The following is a 24063-nucleotide window of genomic DNA, read 5'->3' on the forward strand; positions in this document are numbered from 1 at the left end:
AAAATAATTGAGGGAGAAAAACATTGTAACGTTCAGTTATATGGTTTATCATACAGTTAGGTAGGACAACTCTGACCGAGATGACCAACAATTTAGCAGCTATTCATTGGTAACATTTTAACTATTAACTTGTAATTGGGTCACTTTAGATATTCCAATGTTATGTGAGATTGTTCAAATCTAGAGTGTTAAAATCTAATTTGACCTGCTTGTCTCCACCCCCCACCAGGTGTCTCCCATTTCTACCCATTATCTCCTGTGTATTAATACCTGCTTTTTCTGCTTGTCTGTTGCCAGTTCATCTTGTCTTGTCGGTTCTTACCAGCGAGTTTCCCCATGTTCCTGTTCTCAAGTTTTGTTTCTAGTCTGCCCGGCTCTGATCTTTCTGCCTGTCCTGACCCTGAGTTTACCTGCCGCCCTGTACCTGCCTGACTCTGACCTGGATTACGATCCTCTACCTGCCCTCGACCTGCCGTTTGCTTTACCCTTTTCTTATAATAAATATTGGAGATTCAAACTATTGGTGCCCTGTGTCTGCATCTGGGTCTTATCCTGAGCCGTGACACATGAGACACATTAGATTAAATTCTCTCTGTGTCACTCAGATCTTTTGAACCAGTAGATATACCAGCTGAGGATGACCAACAGTTGGTATTCTATGTTGCTTATCCACGTTCTCAGAGAGTTTCTACATCGTTTTATTTAGCACAATAAAACTAGAAGAAAGGAAGAAAAATACATCAAAATTAAGTAAATACCTGACAGAATATTTTAATGAAGAGAACTCACCTCAGAGAGAAACTACAGCAGCTGGCCCTCTGTAGCGAAGGCTACCACCATGCGAGCCCTGGAGCTCTGCAGGGTGTCGTCCATGGCACGTAGCCCAGCTGGGGAGGGCGAATGGGGGATGGTAAGGTGGAACGCCAGGCAGCCTCCCTGGTCCTTCAGCTGCTGGGTAAAGGTCTGGATGCCATAGCGAATGTAGTCATTGGAGGTTCCCAGGATGCCAACCCAGCGCCAGCCGAAGTGGCTCACCAACTGGACTAAAACCCGAACCTAGGATGAGATAAATAAGTGAAGGATTAGACTGAGAGCATGGCATAAGATAAATTATGGGACATATTTTCATAGCAGCAAAAGCAATGTGTTCAGAGAAACATTTACTATAAACCTCATTGTAATCTGGCACCGTGATTAAATTTAAATTATTTTTTTCAACAATTTGCATTGTATGGAGGTGATTATTTAACTAGAGTTTATTCAACTGAGCAATACATGAATACTTAAAAGTGTACTTACCACATTGATTTTGCACTACTTATATCTAACACTTTCTCATCTTCCTTCACACCTGGAACAGGTCACTGGGCACAGTCCGCTGGAACGAGGGGTAGGAGAGTTTATCTGTCAGACAGGTACAGGTCGCAAAGTAGCTCACCTGTGGGGAGAACAATACATTATACATCTTAAACTATCCATCTCTGTCTCTGTCTCTCTCTCACCAGTGGGATATTCAAGGGGCTTTATGAACTTGTTATGGCTGCAATCCCCCTGGATAAGTGTCATCAACAACCTCTGAATAGCATAGCGCTACATTCAATACATTTTACTACAAATATTTATATTCATGAAATCCGAAGTGCAATATAGGAAAACACAGTTTAACCTTTTGTTAATCCACCTGTCGTTTCAGAAATGATGAAATGATGCTTCATGGCGAAAGTAATCCAATCGTTTGTGTAAGTTTATGGATCGCACGACAAAACATTAAGTACACTTAGCATCAGGAAGCTTGGTCACGAAAAGCAGAAAAGCAATCAAATGAATTGTTTACCTTTGATGATCTTTGGATGTTTTCACTCACCAGACTCCCAGTTACACAACAAATTTTCCTTTTGTTCCATAAAGATTATTTTTATATCCAAAATACCTCCGTTTGTTTGTTGCGTTATGTTCAGAAATCCACAGGAAAGAGCGGTCACGACAACGCAGACGAAAATTCCAAATAGTTTCCATAATGTCCAGAGAACCATGTCAAACGTTTTTTATAATCAATCCTCAGGTTGTTTGAAAAATATATAATCGATAATATATCAACCGCAAATGTCTTTCACAGTAGGAGAGGGAAAAGCAATAGCTATCCAAACTCTGTTGCGCGAGCAAAACTCATGTTACCACTTGACGCGATGTTATCATTCTGGCTAATTTTTCAAAATAAAAGCTTGAAACTATGTCTGAAGACTGTTGACACCAGAGGAAGCGATAGGAAAAGGAATCTGGTTCCTAGGCTATGGAACATGGAGTTTTCAAAATAGAGGCCACTTCCTGTTTTTCTCAGTGTTTCACCTGCAATATCAGTTCTGTTATACTCACAGACAATATTTTGACAGTTTTGGAAACTTTAGAGTGTTTTCAATCCAATACTAATTATAATATGCATATATTAGCAACTGAGACTGAGGAGCTGGCCATTTACAATGGGCACCTTTTCATCCAAGCTACTCAATACTTCCCCTGTAGCCATAAAAAGTTAACATGGGAAACATACAGTTGAAGTCAGAAGTTTCCAAACATCTGAGCTAAATACATTTAAACTCAGTTTTTCACCATTCCTGACATTTAATCCCACTGCAAATTCCCTGTCTTAGGTCAGTTAGGATCACCACTTTATTTTAAGAACGTGAAAAGTCAGAATAATAGAAGAGAGAATAATTTATTTCAGATTTGATTTTCTTTCATCACATTCCCAGTGGGTCAGAAGTTTACATACACTCAATTAGTATTTGGTAGCATTGCCTTTAAATTGTTTAACTTGGGTCAAACGTTTTGGGTAGCCTTCCACAAGCTTCCCACAATAAGCTCCCGCACACTTTTTCAGTTTTGCCCACAAGTTTTCTATAGGATTGAGGTCAGGGCTTTGTGATGGCCACTCCAATACCTTGACTTTGTTGTCCTTAAGCCATTTTGCCACAGATTTTAAGTATGCTTGGGGTCATTGTCCATTTGGAAGAATAATTTGCGACCAAGCTTTAACTTCTGACTGATGTCTTGAGATGTTGCTTCAATATATCCACATATTTTTCCATCCTCATGATGTAATCTATTTTGTGAAGTGCACCAGTCCCTCCTGCAGTAAAGCAACCCCACAACATGATGCTGCCACCCTCGTGCATCACGGTTAGGATGGTGTTCTTTTCGCTTGCAAGCCTCCTCCTATTTCCTCCAAACATAACCATGGTCACTTTGTCCCCATATGCAGTTGCAAACCATAGTCTGGCATTTTTGTGGCGGTTTTGGAGCAGTGGCTTCTTCCTTGCTGAGCGGCCTTTCAGGTTATGCCAATATAGGACTCGTTTTACTGTGGATATCAATAATTTCGTACCTGTTTCCTCCAGCATCTTCACAAGGTCTTTTGCTGTTGTTCTGGGATTGATTTGCACTTTTCGCACCAAAGTACATTAATCTCTATGAGACAGAACGGGTCTTCTTACTGAGCGGTATGACTCCTACGTTGTCCCATGGTGTTTATACTGCGTACTTGTCATGGTTGTCGTAAGAACGGCACCAAGGCGCAGCGGATATTGAGTTCCACGTATTTATTCCAAAGTGAAACTTAAGCAAATAACAATAAATCAAATAAACGAACAACGGAACGTGACTACCTGGTACACATGCACAATCACAAAATAATATTCCACAAACACAGGTGGGAAAAATATCTACTTAAATATTATCCCCAATTAGAGACAATGTTTACCAGCTGCCACTAATTGGAAATCATACAAAACACCAACATAGAAAATATAAACTAGAACACAACATAGAAATTATGAACTAGAATAACCCCTAGTCACGCCCTGACCTACTACACCATAGAGAAACAAGGGCTCTCTATGGTCAGGGCGTGACAGTAACCCCCCAAAGGTCCGGACTTCGGCCACAAAACCTGAAACCAAATGGGGGGGGTTAGGGAGGTGACGAGCGTTGGTGGCGGCGCCGATGCGGGTCGTAGCCCCCCTCAGACCATAGATCCAACCATGGCGCCGTGCTTAACGTCATGCCTGTACTGGGCACCGGCACAGAGGAGGGCTCCTGCCCTGGAGCGGGACTGGACACCATGCCCGTACTGGGCGCCAACACAGAGGAAGGCTCCTACCCTGGAGCAGGACTGGATGCCTTGCCTGGAAGCTCGTGACCATTGATCGTCGCTGGAGGTTCCGGACCGTTGACCGTCACTGGAGGTTCCGGACCGTTGACCGTCGCTGGAGGTTCCGGACCGTTGACCGTCGCTGGAGGTTCCGGACCATTGATCGTCGCTGGAGGTTCCGGACCGTTGATCGTCGCTGGAGTTTCCGGACCGTTGATCGTCGCTGGAGGTTCCGGACCATTGATCGTCGCTGGAGGTTCCGGACCATTGATCGTCGCTGGAGGTTCCGGACCGTTGACCGTCGCTGGAGGTTCCGGACCATTGATCGTCGCTGGAGGTTCCGGACCATTGATCGTCGCTGGAGGTTCCGGACCGTTGACCGTCGCTGGAGGTTCCGGACCGTTGACCGTCGCTGGAGGTTCCGGACCATTGATCGTCGCTGGAGGTTCCGGACCGTTGATCGTCGCTGGAGTTTCCGGACCGTTGATCGTCGCTGGAGGTTCCGGACCATTGATCGTCGCTGGAGGTTCCGGACCATTGATCGTCGCTGGAGGTTCCGGACCGTTGACCGTCGCTGGAGGTTCCGGACCATTGATCGTCGCTGGAGGTTCCGGACCATTGATCGTCGCTGGAGGTTCCGGACCGTTGACCGTCGCTGGAGGTTCCGGACCATTGATCGTCGCTGGAGTTTCCAGACCATTGATCGTTGCCGGAAGCTCCGGACTGGGAACCTTCGCCGGAAGCTCTGAACTGTGAACCGTCACCTGAAGCTCTGGACTGTGAACCATGACCGGAAGCTCTGGACTGTGAACCGTCGCCGGAGGCCTAGTGAGTGGAGCCGGTACAGGTGCCACCGGACTGGTGACACACACTTCAGGGAGAGTGAGGGGAGGAGGCACAGGACGTACCAGACTGGGACGGCGCACTGGAGGCCAGGTGCGTGGAGCCGGCACAGGTAGCACCGGACTGGTGACACGCACATTAGGAACAGTGTGTGGAGGAGGCACAGGACGTACCGGACTGGGACGGCGCACTGGAGGCCTGGTATGTGGAGCCGGCACACGTGGCACCGGACTGGTGACACGCACATTAGGGCGAGTGTGTGGAGCGAGCACAGGACGTACTGGACTGGGAAGGCACCCTGGAGGCCAGATGAGTGAAACCGGTGCAGATGGCACCGGACTGGTGTCACTCTCTTCAGCACTCCTGTACGACAGCATTCTCATTGCTACCACCTCTCTCCGGAATCTTTCATCAAATTCCTCCTCCGACTCCCACACAGGCTCTGGCACTCTCCGCTGCTCGACCGCCAGTTCCATGTGCCCTCCCCAAAAGAATCTTGGGGTTTCTTTAGCAGCGGACTGACGACACACTCCTCATGGCGAGTGCGAGGAACCGGCACAGGACATACCGGGCTGAGGAGGCGCACTGGAGATGTGGTGCATGGAGCCGTCCCATATGGCACCGGACTGATGACCCGCTCTTCAGCACGATTGCGCTGCCGCATACTCCTAGCCAATTCCATACTCCTGTATCCTTCCTCACACTGTTCCATCAACTCCCATGCGGGCTCTGGCACTCTCCTTGGGTCGACTGACCACATCTCTATCGCCTGCTCCATGTGCTCTGGCTCTTCACGTGTTTCAGTCGGCAACCCCTTGTGCCCCCACCCCAAAAAATCTTGGGGATGTCCTTGCGCTTCGGTGGACGCGAACCCTGGCATCGTCGCTGTCCTCCATTATTACCTTCCGTCTGCCGCCAAGGGAGGGTCTCGCATCCACCCATCACTTCTTCCCATGTCCACAACTCCTTTACCCCGTGGATACGCTGCTTGGTCCTCTTTTGGTGGGTTATTCTGTCACGGTTGTCGTAAGAACGGGACCAAGGCGCAGCGGATTTTGAGCTCCACATATTTATTCTAATGCGAAACTTAACTTGGTACACATGCACAAACACAAAATAATATCCCACAAACACAGGTGGGAAAAATGTCTACTTAAATATGATCCCCAAATAGAGACAAAAATTACCAGCTGCCTCTAATTGGGAATTATACAAAACACCAACAACAAAATATAAACTAGAACACAACATAGAAATGATAAACTAGAATAACACGTAGTCACGCCCTGACCTACTACACCATAGAGAAACAAGGGCTCTCTATGGTCAGGGCGTGACAGTACTATGGTTTGTACAGATGAACATGGTACCTTCAGGTGTTTGGAAATTGCTCCCAAGGATGAACCTGACTGTGGAGGTCTACAATTTTTTTTCTGAAGTCTTGGCCAATTTCATTTGATTTTACCATAATGTCAAGAAAAGAGGCACTGAGTTTGAAGGTAGGCCTTGAAATACATCCACAGATACACCTCTAATTGACTCAAATGATGTCAATCAGCCTATCAGAAGCTTCTAAATACATGGCATATATTTCTGGTATTTTCCATGCCGTTTAAAGGCACAGTCAACTTAGTTTGTTATCTTCTCACTGACTTGAAGTGTGAAACAGTGAATTATAAGTGAAATAATCAGTCTGTAAACAACTGTTGGAAAAATGACCTGCGTCATGCACAAAGTAGATGTCCTAAAAGACTTCAATTTGTTAACAAGAAAATTGTGGAGTTTTAATTACTCCAACCTAATTGTATGTAAACTTCCGACTTCAACTGTGCATGAAAATGTTTATTATATTATTATAATACATAATATGATGAATTACAATATCAATTAAACACATGCACTTCAATGTTATATCAATTCATATAGGAATAAAGCTTTTCTCCAACAACATGGAAGTTGTTCCACTCTGTAGGCTACTGCTAATCACATCATTTTGCAGGTCAAATTAGATTTTAACACTAGATTTGAACAATCTCTCATAACATTGGAATATCTAATGTGAACCTGTCATGTTAATATTTACAATGTTACCAATGATTATCTGCTAAATTGTTGTTCATCTCTGTCAAAGTAGTCCTACCTAACTGTATGATAAACCATATAACTGAACGTTACAATGTTTTTTCCACTCAATCATCTCTTAATAATGTATATCATTGGATGTCTTATCCCTAAGGTGTTTCTTGGTATTCTTCTCTGGCCTGAACAGAATAGTAAAGCATTTAGGAACAAATAATAGAAAGAACAACCCAAAGCTAGAGGTGATGATGGCAAAGATCTCCACAGCTACAGTCAACTTCCCAGGAGAGCTGACATAAGCTGGGATAAAGGTGATCCAGACTGCACAGAATATGAGCATGCTGAAGGTGATGAATTTGGCCTCATTGAAGTTATCAGGCAGCTTCCGAGCCAGAAAAGCCAGCACAAAGCACAAGAGAGACAGGAGTCCTATATAGCCCAACACAGCCCAGAAACCAATAGCTGAACCCACATCACACTCTAGAATGATCTTTTCCTTGTAGGTAGTGAGGTTTTTAATGGGGAAGGGAGGGGACAGGACCAACCACAGAGTGCATATCAAAGCCTGGACAAACGTGAAGGACACTACAGTCAATCTCTGCTGTGGAGGACCAAACCATTTCATGACATTACTGGCTGGAAGCGTAGCCCTGAAGGCCATCAACACCACTATTGTTTTCCCCAGAACACAAGAGATGCAGAGGACGAAGGTGATCCCAAACGCTGTGTGACGCAGCATACAGGACCATTCAGAGGGCCGGCCAATGAAAGTAAGAGAACACAGAAAACACAGAGCCAAGGAGAAGAGCAGCAGGAAGCTCAGCTCAGAGTTGTTGGCCCTGACGATGGCAGACGTTCGGTGTCGGTAAAAGACAGTTGCCGTGGCGATGGCCAGACAAGCCCCGCCCACAGAGCAGGCGGTTAGGATGATTCCAAGGACCTCGTGGAAGGACAGGAACTCCACAGTCTTAAGGATACAGAGGTCTCTCTCAGCGTTGGGCCAGTACTCTTCTGGACAGATCAGACAGTCTGAAGAATCTGACCAGGACAAAACAACAGATCAAATGTTAATAATAATAGATTCAGGTTTTATTTATTTACAAATACATGTCCCACAATGCTGCACTTTGTGAGTTTACAATAAAGAATGTTGAATTAATGTGCAGCTTACATGAGATAATAAGATCAGGAACATGATTGACAGACACTACCTTTGTAGTGCTGGTAATAGGAATAAACCACTACTTTACAGTGATAGAAATTACTACACATTTTTGCCAACTGTTCCTATAGTCCTACCTGTGTTATTACTGATCTCTCCCTCTGCACATTGGATACAGTCATAACAGCATACAGGCTTTCCTTTCTGTATAGCCTTACGAGTGCCTGGGGGACAGCTCTCACTGCACACTGACACAGGTACTTGTGTACTGTTCTTTACCCAGGTGATTTCCCTCTCGATGTCAAGCCTCTGGTCAGGAGGCAGGGACGCATCATAGCGCCCCACTGTCACAAACTCCATCTTCCCACTCTTCCGTCTCTGCCAGTTGACCAGCTCATAGGTGGCCACTGGGTCCCCGTTGGTATCGAAAGACACCTGGTACCCGTTACGAGAGAAGTTCACCCTCCTCAATCTCTCCAGGACCTGGGGTTGGAAGGGCAAGGTAGAGAGAGAGAGAGGACGAGAGAAAAGGAGAGAGGTGAAGAGCGATGGAGATAAGGGAAGAGAGAGACGAGAGAAGGGATGAGAGATGGAGAGATAGATGGACAGAGGGGAAGAGAGAGATGAGAGATGGAGAAAGGGGAAGAAAGATGGAGAGCTAAACATTCAACATTCAACTCATTTTAATCAGATGTGTTACTTCAGAAGAAGTTGTAAAGTATAATGAGAACTCCTAGGCCTTCATACATATAGTATAAACAAACATATTCACCAGGAAATTAGACTATAGACTTGTCATTCACCTGTGTTGGCTTCACATTAAGGTTTTTGTCACAGTTCACAGGGGAGTTTTCTCTCTCTTCACAAACGATGCTGTGGATGGCGTGTGCTATGGCATAAACAGCTTTATACACCATGTTAGTGACACGCAGCTGGGATGTATCTGTGTAGGGGGCCTGTAGCTGCTGTATATCCTCACTGCCATCACACACCTTCTCTTCAACCCCAACACCTGTAGAGGTCCCTATAGACAGACAGAGAGAGATACCAAGAGACCAAGAGACCAAGAGACCGACAGACAGACAGACAGACAGACAGACAGACAGACAGACAGACAGACAGACAGACAGACAGACAGACAGACAGACAGACAGACAGACAGACAGACAGACAGATAGATAGATAGATAGATAGATAGATAGATAGATAGATAGATAGATAGATAGATAGATAGATAGATAGATAGATAGATAGATAGATAGATACCTATACCCAGCCTACAGCCAAAGGCTCCCTCCCAGAACTCAGTGAGCAGGGGAGAGTTGGACACCTTCTGTGGGGAGAGGTCCAGAAGGAAGTCCCTGAGGCCGGGGATGACAGAGCGTTGGATGCCAAATCCGATGGCCCCGGCACACAGGCCGAAACGCAGCAAATCTGGGTCAGTGACCCAGGACTCACTCCCGATCCACTGGCGGGGCGGAGAGGGCAGGCGTTCCATCTCCCTCAGCAGGATTCTCATGTCCCAAGCGGATACAAATGCAACCACCACCCGGGCTGTGGAGCTGGGGAACATGATTATATCATATGCTTAATATGCTGGTCATGTTCGTCATTCATTGGAATGTCTCAGTGAAGTGAACATGAACATTACTATTCATCAACACTTTTGATATGCATAAGATACTGTATCCAAATCATGTTGGTCTCACAGATCACCGTTGGGAAAAGAGAGAAATAACAATAGTATGTTTTATAAATATGGTCTTGCATTTGTATGAATGAAAAGTTCACAAGTAATCATGGATCACCTGCGGATCACGTCGGCCACCCGTTGCACTCTGCTGAGTGGGTTGGTAAGGGAGAAGGCTTCAGAATACTCCACACAGATGCCTTCCTTTTGTGCTGCCTGAAGGAAAGCCGCCATCCCGTTATTACCGTAGTCAGAGTCGGAACGGACCGCCCCAATCCAGGTCCAGCCGAAGTGCCTGATGAGGTGGGCCAGAGCGGCAGCCTGGAACTGATCACTGGGGATGGTTCTGAAGAAGGTTGGATACTGTTTCTTATCACTCAGACAAGCACAGGTGGAATAGTGGCTCACCTTGGTAAAAACAGACAGTCGAAAACATGAGAAAGAACATAATGTCGGCCTAACAACTAATGTATTGGCAACTTCCTGTTTTTTTTATTTAGTATTTTTATTTGTTTTTCATTGGGTCAGAATGGTAAGGATACACAAAAGTGTGACACCATTCCCTTGCCTCCCATAAAAACTGAGCCTATGAAATATAGTCCTCAGATCATGTTTTAATGACTACAGAAGTTCTCCAGACTCGTATTCCTCAGTCTATGTTCAAATGCCTTTCTGCACATAATTCCACGCAGAAATTTATATTCCTGAAAGAGAGGAGAATACGGTTGAAATACGGTAATTTAAAAGTTGAACTCATTCCTGAAAGAGAGGAGAATAAACTTGTTTAAATTAAAAGAAGCTGAATGATTTCTTTCCGTAGGAGTTTACCTGAGGAATGCCGAAAGGGCTGATGATGCGCAACATGCTGATGGTAGGCGAGGAGGCAGACTCTCCAACGATAGCTGTCACTGTAGCCGACCCCGAGCACTGTTCTCCGGTATCAAACATGGGGTCCAGGCCGTTAGCCAGCTGGAAGGCAACTTTTACGGCCATGGGGACCGAGTTGCATGAGTCGTGCACTTGATAACCAAGTGTGACACCTGGTAGAAGGTAGGAACTGTTGTTTATCTCCTCAACTGCGAAGACCATGGCGCGTGAGAAGCGCAACTCACGGGAATCCATACTGTAAATAGAAGATGGGTCAGTGAGCACCTCCTGATAAATGATGAACTAGACTATAGAATGTTACCATGGCAAACAACCTAATATCTAGTATTATTTTCCATACCGTCTATATGCCTACACTTTTGTTGTCTGTAATTGAGGACACTGTAGGTTAGCCTGCAATTGAAAATGTGATCCTCTGTAACAGTAGTCTTTACCTACTCTCTCAGACACAAACACACTTTGATTATGGTCTTTAAAAACACTGTTTATCTGTCTTTAAACGCACTGTATCTCTGTCTTTAAACAGTGTTTATCTGTCTTTAAAAACACTGTTTATCGGTATTTAAACACATTGTTTCTCGGTCATTAAAACACTGTTTATCGGACTTTAAACACACTGTTTGCCGGGCATTAAACACACTGTTTCTCTGTTTTTAAAACACAATTTATCTGTCTCCCCACACAGCCACAGTCCTGTCCCCTGCTCCCTCTTGCGCTCACTGACCTCCCTGTGCACTGCAGGGGCTCAGGCAGGCTGGTGTAGCTGTGCTCCACAGTGTGCATATAGTAATGAATGGAGAAAACACCCCCGATGACAAAGTCCCCGTCCTGGGAGAACGCCGGAGGACGAGGGGTGCCTTGGAGCCTGCATCTGACAGACTCCAGCCCAGAGGCAGAGCTAGAGGCAGACGTGAGCAAGGCAAGCCCACCAGCCACCACAGCTAGATGTAGTAGAACCAGACTACCAGCCAGACTTGGATCTAGAGCAGGAGCCGGAGAGAGCCTCATTCCCCTGATGTGTAGAAGGTATGGAGTAATACAGCGCCACACAGAACCACATAGGTCAGGTTACTTCTCTACTCTGGGTTAAATACCCACCGTACCTCTGTGGGGATTCCTCTTGGAGCCACACTGTGGGTATGGCCATGCCGAGGAGGGAGGGGTTAGAAGCTGCTCTGCTCACCCAGTCAGGTCCTGCTTCTTTCATCTACAGAGAGTGTATGCACCAGCATCAGAAATACGTTGACTGTAATGGTTTAGATAGACATAAACATACGTTAGACACACAATATCCATGAGCCTCTCTTATATTGTGAATTCTATGGTTTTACCTAGATTATTTGTAGTTTTTCATGTTTTTTGTCTGTAATTTTTGTAATAACTTGGTGCTGCCTATCTTTGCCAGGACACTCTTGAAAAGGAGATTTTAAATCTCAATGAGCCCTTCCTGGTTAAATAAAGGTTAAAAAATAAAAATAATAGTTCCCTTACTGTCTAGTCCTCTTGGAATGCTGGCTCTGCACATTATTTCCTCAACTGTCTTCTTGGTATGCTGGTTCTATACAGTTATTCCTCTAAAGTCTAGTCCACTTGGTACGCTTCCTCTCTTATTGTTCCCCTACATTCGAGTCCTCTTGGCATGTTGCCTCACAGTTGAAGTCAGAAGTTTACATTCACCTTAGCCAAATCCATTTAAACTCAGTGTTTCAAAATTCCTGACTTTTAATCAAGTAAAAATGCCCTGTCTTAAGTCAGTTAGGATCACCACTTTATTTTACAAATGTGAAAATTCTGAATAATAGTAGAGAAAATTATTTATTTCATTTTTTATTTCTTTCATCACATTCCCAGTGGGTCAGAAGTTTACATACACTCAATTAATACTTTGTGTCATTGTGTTTATTTTGTTTAACTTGGGTCAAACGTTTTGAGTAGCCTTCCACAAGCTTCCCACAATAAGTTGGGTGAATTGTGCCCCATTCCTCCTGACAGAGCTGGTGTAACTGAGTCAGGTTTGTCGGCCTCCTGGCTCGCACATGCTGTTTAAGTTCTGCCCACACATTTTCTGTAGGATTGAGGTCAGGGCTTTGTGATGGCCACTCTATACCTTGACTTTGTTGTCCTTAAACCAATTTAGCCACAACTTTGGAAGTATGCTTGGTGTCACTGTCCATTTGGAAGACCCATTTGCAACCAATCTTTAACTGATGTTTTGAGATGTTGCTTCAATATATCCACATAATTCTCTTCTCATGATGCCATCTATTTTGTGAAGTGGACCAGTCCCTCCTGCAGCAAAGCAACCCCACAACATGATGCTGCCATCAACGTTCTTCATGGTTGGGATGGTGTTCTTCGGCTTGCAAGCCTCGTCCTTTTCCGCATGTGCAGTTTTATGGCGGTCTTTCAGGTTATGTCGATATAGGACTCGTTTAACTGTGGATACAGATACTTTTGTACCTGTTTCCTCCAGCATCTTCACAAGGACCTTTGCTGTTGTTCTGGGATTGATTTGCACTTTTCGCACCAAAGCACGTTAATCTCTAGGAGACAGAAGGTGTCTTCTTCCTGAGCGGTATGATGCTTGCGCGGTCCCATGGTGTTTATACTTCCGTACTATTGTTTGTACAGATGAACGTGGTACCTTTAGGAGTTTGGAAATTGCTCCCAAGGATGAACCAGACTTGTAGAGGTCTACACGTTTTTATCTGAAGGGCCAATAGGTGGCACTCTTTCCTCTGGTCTAAAAAATATATATCCCCATGCCCCAGGGCAGTGATTGGGGACACTGCTCTGTGTAGGGTGCCTTTTTTCAGATGGTTCGTTAAACGGGTGTCCTGACTTTCTGAGGTCATTAAAGATCCCATGGCACTTATCGTAAGAGTAGGGGTGTTAACCCCGGTGTCCTGGCTAAATTCCCAATCTGGCCCTCACACCATCACGGTCACCTAATAATCCCCAGTTTACAATTTGCTCATTCATCCCCCCTCCTCTCCTCTGTAACGATTCCCCAGGTCGTTGCTGCAAATGAGAACGTGTTCTCAGTCAACTTACCTGGTAAAATAACAGATAAATAAAATAGAACCTGAAGTGTTAACAAGGCATTCAGATTAAAAAGTCAGATTTTTCTTAATACAACTTTCAGATATTTTAATATATCATCAATTAGTCTTCGAATTAATGAATTATTCTTTAACTCACGTAAGTCTCATTCCAAACGTCGTAATTTTAATTTTGTTGGTTATCTGCACAAACCCAGTCTTCACTATGAGTCATCCATACATCAATGGTCTTAAATCCTTTATTTACTAACTAAGGAATTGACAGAAATGCATAATCAAACAGTAGATAGTTACAAGGAAATGATAACGGAGTTCCCCTAGTGGTATAAACCGGTATCGCGGCTTGGTGGACACAAAGGGAAGTGGGGGTCAACTGAGATGAGACACTACAAGTTGATAATTATTTAATATGCTAATCCTTTGCACATGAACGCTCACTCATTCAGGAATAATTGCAATCAATATATATATTTACGCTCAGTGTGTCGTCGGGTTCTCTGTTGAAAAGGTTGTTTCTGTTGGAGAGTTTGTCCGCCCTCTCTCTCTCTGCCGTGTTTGGAATTGATAGTTCAGAGTAACATTCAGCAATGTCATTATAGAATAGATGTTTCGGCGGTTTGTCGTCGTCGCGTTCAATGATAGCGAATTCCTAGCTGCAGATTACCAATTAGTATCAAAGATTTATTCTTATTCTGTTGGTATCGATAGTCTAAGAGTTTAACCACGTGGTATGGTTCAAAGATTCAGTAATCTACTCAAACCTTAACTCCCTCCCTGATGAGGTACAGGTCTACAACCTTAGCCCTCTCGTGGTTCTCGAGGTAAGCTGATCAGAAGTGGGAAAACTCAGGTGGGGGTTTTATTCTGAACATAAAAAGACAGTCCCATGATGCCAGCTCAATGTCTCATGGGCGGGCCTCTGATTTAGTTCAACTCCAAAGGGAATTGAAAGAGTCTAAAATCACATTACACAATTTCACCAATAGTTTTATCTTTACTCATTAATTTTATACAACAATTACATGTAAGCATCATAACTGAGACTCTTGTATAAACAGGGTTATGGTAAAGTGGCTGTATTGTCTCTCATGGGTTTCACAAAATTGTACCAAACGGAACAGTTCGTAGCTAATTACTTCACTGATCTTTTATACATTCTCCAGAACATGAATATTGTTCGGTTCTCCAGCTCTGTGCTCTCATACAGAGCTTTGTTCTCTGTATGAAACTCACTCTCTCTCTACACTGTCTGGCCATGAGGAAGAATCTCCTCCAGGAATTTACGACCTCTCTGACCACAGCAGCCTGGGTGAAGGAGAGAGAGAGGGGTGGGGGGTGGGGGGGGGGGGGGGGGTGGGGGGTGGTGGTGCAGAATTAGGGGCATGGTGCTCGCTGAGTCCAAAGAGGGCAACGTCATGACACTATTTAAATGCACAGTGAACTTAGTGTATGTACACTTCTCACACACAGGAAGTGTGAATTATAAGTGAAATAATCTGTCTGTAAACAAATGTTGGAAAAATGACTTGCGTCATGCACAAAGTAGATGTCCTAGCAGACTTGCTAAAGCAATAATTTGTTAACAAGAAATCTGTAGTGTTGTTGAAAAACAAGTTTTAATGACTCCAATTTCCAATTTCAACTGTATATGAAAATGTTTATTATATTATTATAATACATAATATGACGAATTACAATAGCAATTGAACACATGCACTTCAAGGTTCTATCAATTCATATAGGAATAAAGCTTTTCTCCAACAACATGGAAATGGTTCCACTCTGTAGGCTACTGCTAATCACATCACTTAGCAGGTCAAATTAGATTTTAACACTCTTTTAACAATCTCTCATAACATTGGAATATCTAATGTGAACCTGTGTAATGGTACTAGTTACAATTTTACCAATGATTATCTGCTAAATTGTTGTTCATCTCTGTCCGAGTAGTCCTACCTAACTGTATAATAAACCATATAACTGATTGTTACAATGTTTTTTAACCTCAATAATTTCTTAATAACGTATATCATTGGATGTCTTCTCCATGAGGTGTTTCTTGGTGTTCTTCTCTGGCCTGAACAGAATAATAAAGCATTTAGGAACAAATAATAGAAAGAACAACCCAAAGCTAGAGGTGATGATGGCAAAGATCTCCACAGCTACCGTCAACTTCCCTGGAGAGCTGACATAAGCTGGGATAAAGGTGATCCAGACTGCACAGAATATGAGCATGCTGAAGGTGATGAATTTGGCCTCATTGAAGTTATCAGGCAGCTTTCGAGCCAGAAAAGCCAGCACAAAGCACAAGAGAGACAGGAGTCCTATATAGCCCAACACACCCCAGAAACCAATAGCTGAACCTACATCACACTCTAGAATGATCTTTTCCTTGTAGGTAGTGAGGTTTTTGATGGGGAAGGGAGGGGACAGGACCAACCACAGAGTGCATATCATAGCCTGGACAAACGTGAAGGACACCACTGTCAATCTCTGCTGTGGAGGACCAAACCATTTCATGATATTACTGGCTGGAAGTGTAGCCCTGAAGGCCATCAACACCACTATTGTTTTCCCCAGAACACAAGAGATGCAGAGGACGAAGGTGATCCCAAACGCTGTGTGACGCAGCATACAGGACCATTCAGAGGGCCGGCCAATGAAAGTAAGAGAACACAGAAAACACAGAGTCAAGGAGAAGAGCAGCAGGTAGCTCAGCTCAGAGTTGTTGGCCCTGACGATTGCCGAAGTTCGGTGTCGGTAGAAGACGGTTGCCGTGGCGATGGCCAAACAAGCCCCGACCACAGAGCAGGCGGTCAGGATGATTCCGAGGACCTCGTGGAAGGACAGGAACTCCACAGGCTTAAGGATACAGCGGTCTCTCTCAGCGTTGGGCCAGTACTCCTCGGGACAGATCAGACAGTCTGAAGAATCTGAACAGGACAAAACAACAGACATCAAATGTTAATAATAATAGATTCAGGTTTAATTTATTTACAAATACATGCCCCACAATGCTGCACTTTGTGAGTTTACAATAAAGAATGTTGAATTAATGTGCAGCTTACATGAGATTTTGATTTATTTATTTATTTTTTTATTTCACCTTAATTTAACCAGATAGGCAAGTTGAGAACAAGTTCTCATTTACAACTGAGACCTGTCCAAGATAAAGCAAAGCATTTCGACACAGACAACAACACAGACTTACATATGGAGTAAAACAAACATACAGTCAATAATACAGTAGAAACAAGTCTATATAGATAATAAGAATCGGAACATGATTGACAGACACTACCTTTGTAGTGCTGGTAATATGAATAAACCACTATTCCTATCGTCCTACCTGTGTTATTGCTGATCTCTCCCTCTGCACATTGGATACAGTCATAACAGCATACAGGCTTTCCTTTCTGTATAGCCTTACGAGTGCCTGGGGGACAGCTCTCACTGCACACTGACACAGGTACTTGGGTACTGTTCTTTACCCAGGTGATTTCCCTCTCCATGTCAAGCCTCTGGTCAGGAGGCAGGGACCCATCATAGAGCCCCACTGTCACAAACTCCATCTTCCCACTCTCCTGTATCTGCCAGTTGACCAGCTCATAGGTGGCCACTGGGTCCCCGTTGGCATCGAAAGACACCTGGTACCCGTTACGAGAGAAGTTCACCCTCCTCAATCTCTCCAGGACCTGGGGGTTGGAAGGGGAAGAGAGAGAGAGAGAGATGGGACGAAAGAGAAGGAGAAAGGTGAAGAGAGATGGAGATAAGGGAAGAGAGAGATGAGAGAAGGGATGAGAGAGATGAGAGAAGGGATGAGAGAGAAGGAGAGAGGGGAAGGGAGATGGAGATAATGGAAGAGATAGATGAGTGAGTGGAAGAGAGATGGTGAGATAGATAGACAGAGGGGAAGAGAGAGATGAGAGATGGAGAAAGGGGAAGAAAGATGGAAAGAGAGAAATGGAGAGAAGGGAAGAGAGATAGAGAGAGGGAGTTAGAGAAACAGAACATTAATTCAAATGAAATTTATCAGATGTGTTACTTCAGAAGAAGTTGTAAAGTATAATGAGAACTCCTAGGCCTTCATACATATAGTATAAACAAACATATTCACCAGGAAATTAGACTATAAACTTGTCATTCACCTGTGTTGGCTTCACATTAAGGTTTTTGTCACAGTTCACAGTGGAGTTTTCTCTCTCTTCACAAACGATGCTGTGGATGGCGTGTGCTATGGCATAAACAGCTTTATACACCATGTTAGTGACACGCAGCTGGGATGTATCTGTGTAGGGGGCCTGTAGCTGCTGTATATCCTCACTGCCATCACACACCTTCTCTTCAACCCCAACACCTGTAGATGAGGTCCCTACAGACAGACAGACCGATAGACAGACAGACAGACAGACAGACCGACAGACAGACAGACAGACAGACAGACAGACACATGTAAATAGATCGATGGACAGAAAGATTGGTGGATGGATAGATAGATAGATAGATAGATAAATACCTGTCCTCATCCTACAGCCAAAGGCTCCCTCCCAGAACTCAGTGAGCAGGGGAGAGTTGGACACCTTCTGTGGGGAGAGGTCCAGGAGGAAGTCCCTGAGGCCGGGGATGACAGAGCGTTGGATGCCAAATCCGATGGCCCCGGCAAACAGTCTGAAGCGCAGCATATCTGGGTCAGTGACCCAGGTCTCACTCCCGATCCACTGGCGGGGCGGAGAGGGCAGGCGTTCCATCTCCTCCAGCAGGATCCTCATGTCCCCAGAAGATACGAATGCAACCACCACCCGGGCTGTGGAGCTGGGGAACATGATTATATCATATGCTTAACCTGCTGGTCATGTTTGTCATTTACTGGAATGTCTCAGTGAAGTGAACATGAACATTAGTATTAATCAACACTTTTGACATTCTTAAGATATGCAAATTATGTTGGTCACACAGATCAGCTTTGGGAAAAGAGAGAAATTAAGAACAATAGTATTTTTTTTATAAATATGGTCTTGCATTTGTGTGAATGAAAAGTTCACCAGTAATCACGGATCACCTGCGGATCACGTCAGCCACCCGTTGCACTCTACTGAGTGGGTTGGTACGGGAGAAGGCTTCAGAATACTCCACACAGATACCCTCCTCTTGTGCTGCCTGCAGGAAAGCAGCCATCCCGTAATTACCGTAGTCAGAGTCGGAACGGACCGCCCCAATCCAGGTCCAGCCGAAGTGCCTGATGAGGTGGGCAAGAGCGGCAGCCTGGAACTGATCACTGGGGATGGTTCTGAAGAAGGTTGGATACTGTTTCTTATCACTCAGACACGCACAGGTGGAAAAGTGGCTCACCTTGGTAAAAACAGACAGTCGAAAACATGAGAAAGAACATAATGTCGGCCTCACAACTCTAATGTATTGTCAACTTCCTGTTTTTTTTATTTAGCTATTTTTAATGATGTTAGGGAGACATTAATAATAATAAGCCAACTCATTGTTTTTCATTGTGCCAGAATAAAAAGGATACACAAAATTGGACACTAATCCCTGGTCTCCCATAACATCCTAGCCTATGAAAGATAGTCCTCAGAACATTTTAAAAATCCTAGAGAAGTTCTCCAGACTCATAGTCCTCAGTCTATGTTCAAATGGTTCTCCACATCATTTCACACAGAAATGTATATTCCTGAAAGAGAGGAGAATACAGTTGGAATACAGTGAATTAAAAGTTGAACTCCTTCCTGAAAGAGAGGAGAATATAAACTAGAAATACAGTAAATTAAAATAAACTGAATGATTTCTTTCCACAGGAGTTACCTGAGGAATACCGAAAGGGCCGATGATGCGCAACATGCTGATGGTTGGCGTGGAGGCAGACTCGCCCACGATAGCTGTCACTGTAGCCGACCCCGAGCACTGTTCTCCGGTATCAAACATGGGGTCCAAGCCGTTAGCCAGCTGGACGGCCACTTTCACGGCCATGGGGACCGAGGAGCAGGAGTCGTATACTTGATAACCAAGTGTGACACCTGGTAGAAGGTAGGAACTGTTGTTTATCTCCTCAACTGCGAAGATCATGGCGCGCGAGAAGCGCAACTCACGGGAATCCATTCTGTAAATAGAAGATGGGTCAGTGAGCACCTCCTGACAAATCATAAACTAGCCTATAGAATGTTTTCATGGCAAACAGCCTAATATCTAGAATTATTTTCCATACCGTCTATATGTTTACACTTTTGTTGTCTGTAAATGAGGACACTGTAGTATAGTCTGCATTTGAAAATGTGATCCTTTGAAACAGTAGTCTTTACCTACACTTTTAATCTGTCTTTAAACACACTTTTAATATGCCTTTAAACGCTGTGTATCTGTTTTTAAAACACTGTTTATCTGTCTTTAAACAGAATGTCTCTTTAAAAAAAAGTTTATCATCCTTAAATACACTATTTATCTGTCTTAAAACACACTGTTTATCTGTCTTTAAACACAGTTTATCTGTCTCCCCACACAGCCACAGTCCTGTCCCCTGTTCCCTCTTGCGCTCACTGACCTCCCTGTGCACTGCAGGGGCTCAGGCATGCTGGTGTAGCTGTGATCCAAAGTGTTCAAAAAGTAATGAATGGAGAAAACACCCCCGATGACAAAGTCCCCGTCCTGGGAGAACGCCGGAGGACGAGGGGTGCCTTGGAGCCTGCATCTGACAGACTCCAGCCCAGAGGCAGAGACAGAGGCAGACGCACGCAATGCAAACCCACCAGCCACTACAGCTAGATGTAGTAGAACCAGACTACCAACCAGACTTGGATCCAGAGCAGGAGCCGGAGAGAGCCTCATTCCCCTGATGTGTAGAAGGTATAGAGTAATACAGCGCCACACAGAACCACATAGGTCAGGATACCTCTCTTCTCTGGGTTAAATACCCACCGTACTTCTGTGGGGATTCCTCTGGGGGCCACACTGTGGGTAAGGCCATGCCAAGGAGGGAGGAGCTAGAGGCTGCTCAGCTATAGAGAGTGTATGTGCCAGTATCAGAACTACGTTGACTGTAATGGTTTAGATAGACATAAACATACATTAGACACAATAACCATGAGCCTCTTATATTTCCCTTACTGTCTAGTCCTCTTGTCACGCTGACTCTACACAGAATGTATTCAACATTTTAATCCTAATGGCAGACTGGCTCTACAGAGTATTTCCCCTTAAGTCTAGTCCTCTTGGCACGTTGCCTCACAGGTGAAGTCAGAAGTTTACATTCACTTTAGCCAAATCCATTTAAACTCTGTTTTTCAAAATTCCTGACTTTTAATCCAAGTTAAAATTCCCTGTTTTAGGTCAGTTAGGATCACCACTTTATTTTAAGAATGTGAAAAGCTTTTATTTCTTTCATCACAATCCCAGTGGGTCAGAAGTTTACATACACTCAATTAATATTTGGTATCATTGCCTTTAAATTGTTTATCTTGGGTCAAACGCTTTGGGTAGCCTTCCACAAGCTTCCCACAATAAGTTGGGTGAATTTTGGCCCATTCCTCCTGGCAGAGCTGGTGAAACTGAGTCAGGTTAGTCGGCCTCCTGGCTCGCACACGCTTTTCCAGTTCTGCCCACAAATGTTCTATTGCATTGAGGTCTGGGCTATGTGATTGCCACTCCAATACCTTGACTTTGTTGTCCTTAGGCCATTTTTGCCACAACTTTGGAAGTATGCTTGGGGTCACTGTTCATTTGGAAGATCCATTTGCGACCAAGCTTTAACTTCCTGACTGATGTCTTGAGATGTTGCTTCAATATATCCACATAATTTTCTCTCCTCATGATGCAATCTATTTTGTGAAGTGCACCAGTCCCTCCTGCAATAAAGCAACCACACAACATGATGCTGCCACCCCGTGCTTCACGGATGGGATGGTGTTCTTTGGCATGCAAGCCTCCTCCTTTTTCCTCCAAACATAACGATAGTCACAATCTTTGTCCCCATATGCAGTTGCAAACCGTAGTCTGGCATTGTTAAGGTGATTTTGGAGCTGTGGCTTCTTCCTTGCTGAGCGGCCTTTCAGGTTATGTCGATATAGGACTCGTTTTACTGTGGATACAGATACTTTCGTACCTGTTTCCTCCAGCATCTTCACAAGGTCCTTTGCTGTTGTTCTGTGATTGATTTGCACTTTTCGCACCAAAGTACGCTAGTCTCTAGGAGACAGAACGTGTCTTCTTCCTGAGTGGTATGACGCCTGCGTGGTCCCATGGTGTTTATACTTGCAACCTATTGTTTGTACAGATGAACGTGGTACCTTCAGGCATTTGGAAATTGCTCCCAAGGATGAACCAGACTTGTGGAGGTCTACAAGTTTACTTCTGAGGTCTTGGCCGATTTCATTTGATTTTCCCATGATGTCAAGCAAGGAGGCACTGAGTTTGAAGGTAGGCCTTTAAATACATCCACAGGTACACCTCCAATTGACTTAAATAATGTCAATTAGCCTATCAGAAGCTTCTAAAGCCATTACATATTTATCTGGAATTTTCCAAGCTATTTAAAGGCACAGTCAACTTGGTGTATCTAAACTTCTCACCTACTGGAAGTGTGAAAGAGTGAATTATAAGTGAAACAACTGTCTGTAAACAATTGTTGGAAATATTACTTGTGTTATGCACAAAGCAGATGTCCTAATAGACTTGCCAAAACTATAATTTGTTAACAAGAAATGTGTGGAGTTGTTGAAAAACGAGTTGTAATGACTCCAACCTAATTGTATGTAAACTTCTGACTTCAACTGTGTATGAAAATGTTTATTATATTATTATAATACATAATATGATGCATTACAATATCAATTGAACACATGCACTTCAATGTTGTATCAATTCAATAAGGAATAAAGCTTTTCTCCAACAACATGGAAGTGGTTCCACTCTGTAGGCTACTGCTAATCACATCATTTAGCAGGTCAAATTATATTTTTAAATATATATATATATTTTATCACTTTATTTCAACAAGGAACACAGCCTGAGACCAAGGTCTCTGTTACAGCTGGGCCCTGGGTATACATGTTTACACATACAGTTTATGTACAATGATTAAAACACTAAACAAGACAAACAAAACTATCACAGATAACACAATAAACATACAGAAACAGATTTAATTTACACGTAGGATATTCTACTAACAGCACAAGAACTTGTCTTTCCCGAAACAGTTACAAGCAATTCAAAAATAAAAATGCTCCAATAAATATTTTAAATGATCAAGGGGAACAAGAGTCTCAAGTTTAAGTTTAGTCTGCAGGCTATTCCATAGGCAAGGAGCGTATTAGGAAAAGGCAGCCATACCCAAGTCTGTGGAAATCGCATGGGCCTCGAGTTTAATCCATGCTTGTGACCTGGTTTTAGGATATACAATTCTAATATTGATGAGTGATGATACATTAGAAGGTAGCTTATTCGGAGGTGCTTTATAGACAAACACGAGAGCTTGTTCTCGTCTCACAGACAGCCAAGTTCAACCAACAATTTGATATACAACACAGTGGTGAGTTCTGTAGCTAGCACCCGTAATAAACCTAAGTGCGCAATGATAAGTAGCACCCAGCTATTTAAGTGTTGATGCCGTAGAATGCATGTAAATAATATCCCCATAATCTATAACAGACATAAAAGTAGCTTGCATCATTTGTCTTCTATTTGTAGAGGACAAGCATGTCCTGTTTCTATAGAGGTAGCCTAGCTTGATTTCTAGCCGTTTACAAAGCTGGTCAATATGCATTTTAATAGAAAGTTCATCATCCAACCATATCCATAAGTATTTATATGCAGAGACCTGAATATTCGAGAACCATCTAAGCTCGTAAGTGCAAGTGTATTTTCAACCAACTTTTTGAACCTTAAAATCATAAAATGTGTATTCTTTGCATTTAAAACAAGTTTCAGCTGTATAAATACAGTGATAATGCTTTGGTCAGCTGTTGAAGTGATAGAGTACATGACAGTGTCATCAGCATTTAAATTAATTTGCCACTTTCTTATCTCATCACCGATGTTGTTTATGTAGAGAGTGAACAGTAATGGACCAAGTATAGAACCTTGTGGGACCCCTTTAACCAACTCCAATGGCTTTTAACTGGATGCCGTCGACTCTAACAGCCTGACTTCTATCCTTTAGATAGTCATGAAACCAACGACAGGCATCCAA

At 43.7% G+C, this 24063-nt stretch overlaps 1 protein-coding gene and 1 pseudogene across 1 annotated transcript; both read right to left on the reverse strand.

Moving 5' to 3' along the window:
* Positions 1–7190: 7190 nt before the first annotated feature.
* On the reverse strand, positions 7191–13285 carry LOC139382551 (extracellular calcium-sensing receptor-like; annotated as a pseudogene).
* Positions 13286–15887: 2602 nt separating this feature from the next.
* On the reverse strand, positions 15888–21991 carry LOC139382460 (extracellular calcium-sensing receptor-like). Its single transcript, XM_071126523.1, has 8 exons — positions 21911–21991; positions 20419–20522; positions 19686–19980; positions 18931–19220; positions 18388–18683; positions 18020–18228; positions 17221–17566; positions 15888–16804 (listed from the first exon to the last, which is right to left on the reverse strand). Exons 1-8 carry the CDS (start codon positions 21989–21991, stop codon positions 15888–15890), a joined length of 2538 nt encoding a protein of 845 aa, XP_070982624.1.
* Positions 21992–24063: the final 2072 nt, after the last annotated feature.

This window comes from Oncorhynchus clarkii, chromosome 24, assembly GCF_045791955.1.
Source record: "Oncorhynchus clarkii lewisi isolate Uvic-CL-2024 chromosome 24, UVic_Ocla_1.0, whole genome shotgun sequence".
Classification (NCBI taxonomy): domain Eukaryota; kingdom Metazoa; phylum Chordata; class Actinopteri; order Salmoniformes; family Salmonidae; genus Oncorhynchus; species Oncorhynchus clarkii.

Excerpts from the sequence above, each read along its gene's own strand:
- LOC139382460 (XM_071126523.1), bottom strand. The coding sequence starts at position 21,991 with ATGCTGGAGGAAACAGGTACGAAAGTATCTGTATCCACAGTAAAACGA. Across the intron at positions 19,221-19,685 it reads GCCCTTTCGGTATTCCTCAG|GTGAGCCACTTTTCCACCTG; the intron begins GTAACTCCTGTG and ends GTTTTTACCAAG. Across the intron at positions 18,229-18,387 it reads TGGCTGTAGGATGAGGACAG|GTGTTGGGGTTGAAGAGAAG; the intron begins GTATTTATCTAT and ends CCTCATCTACAG.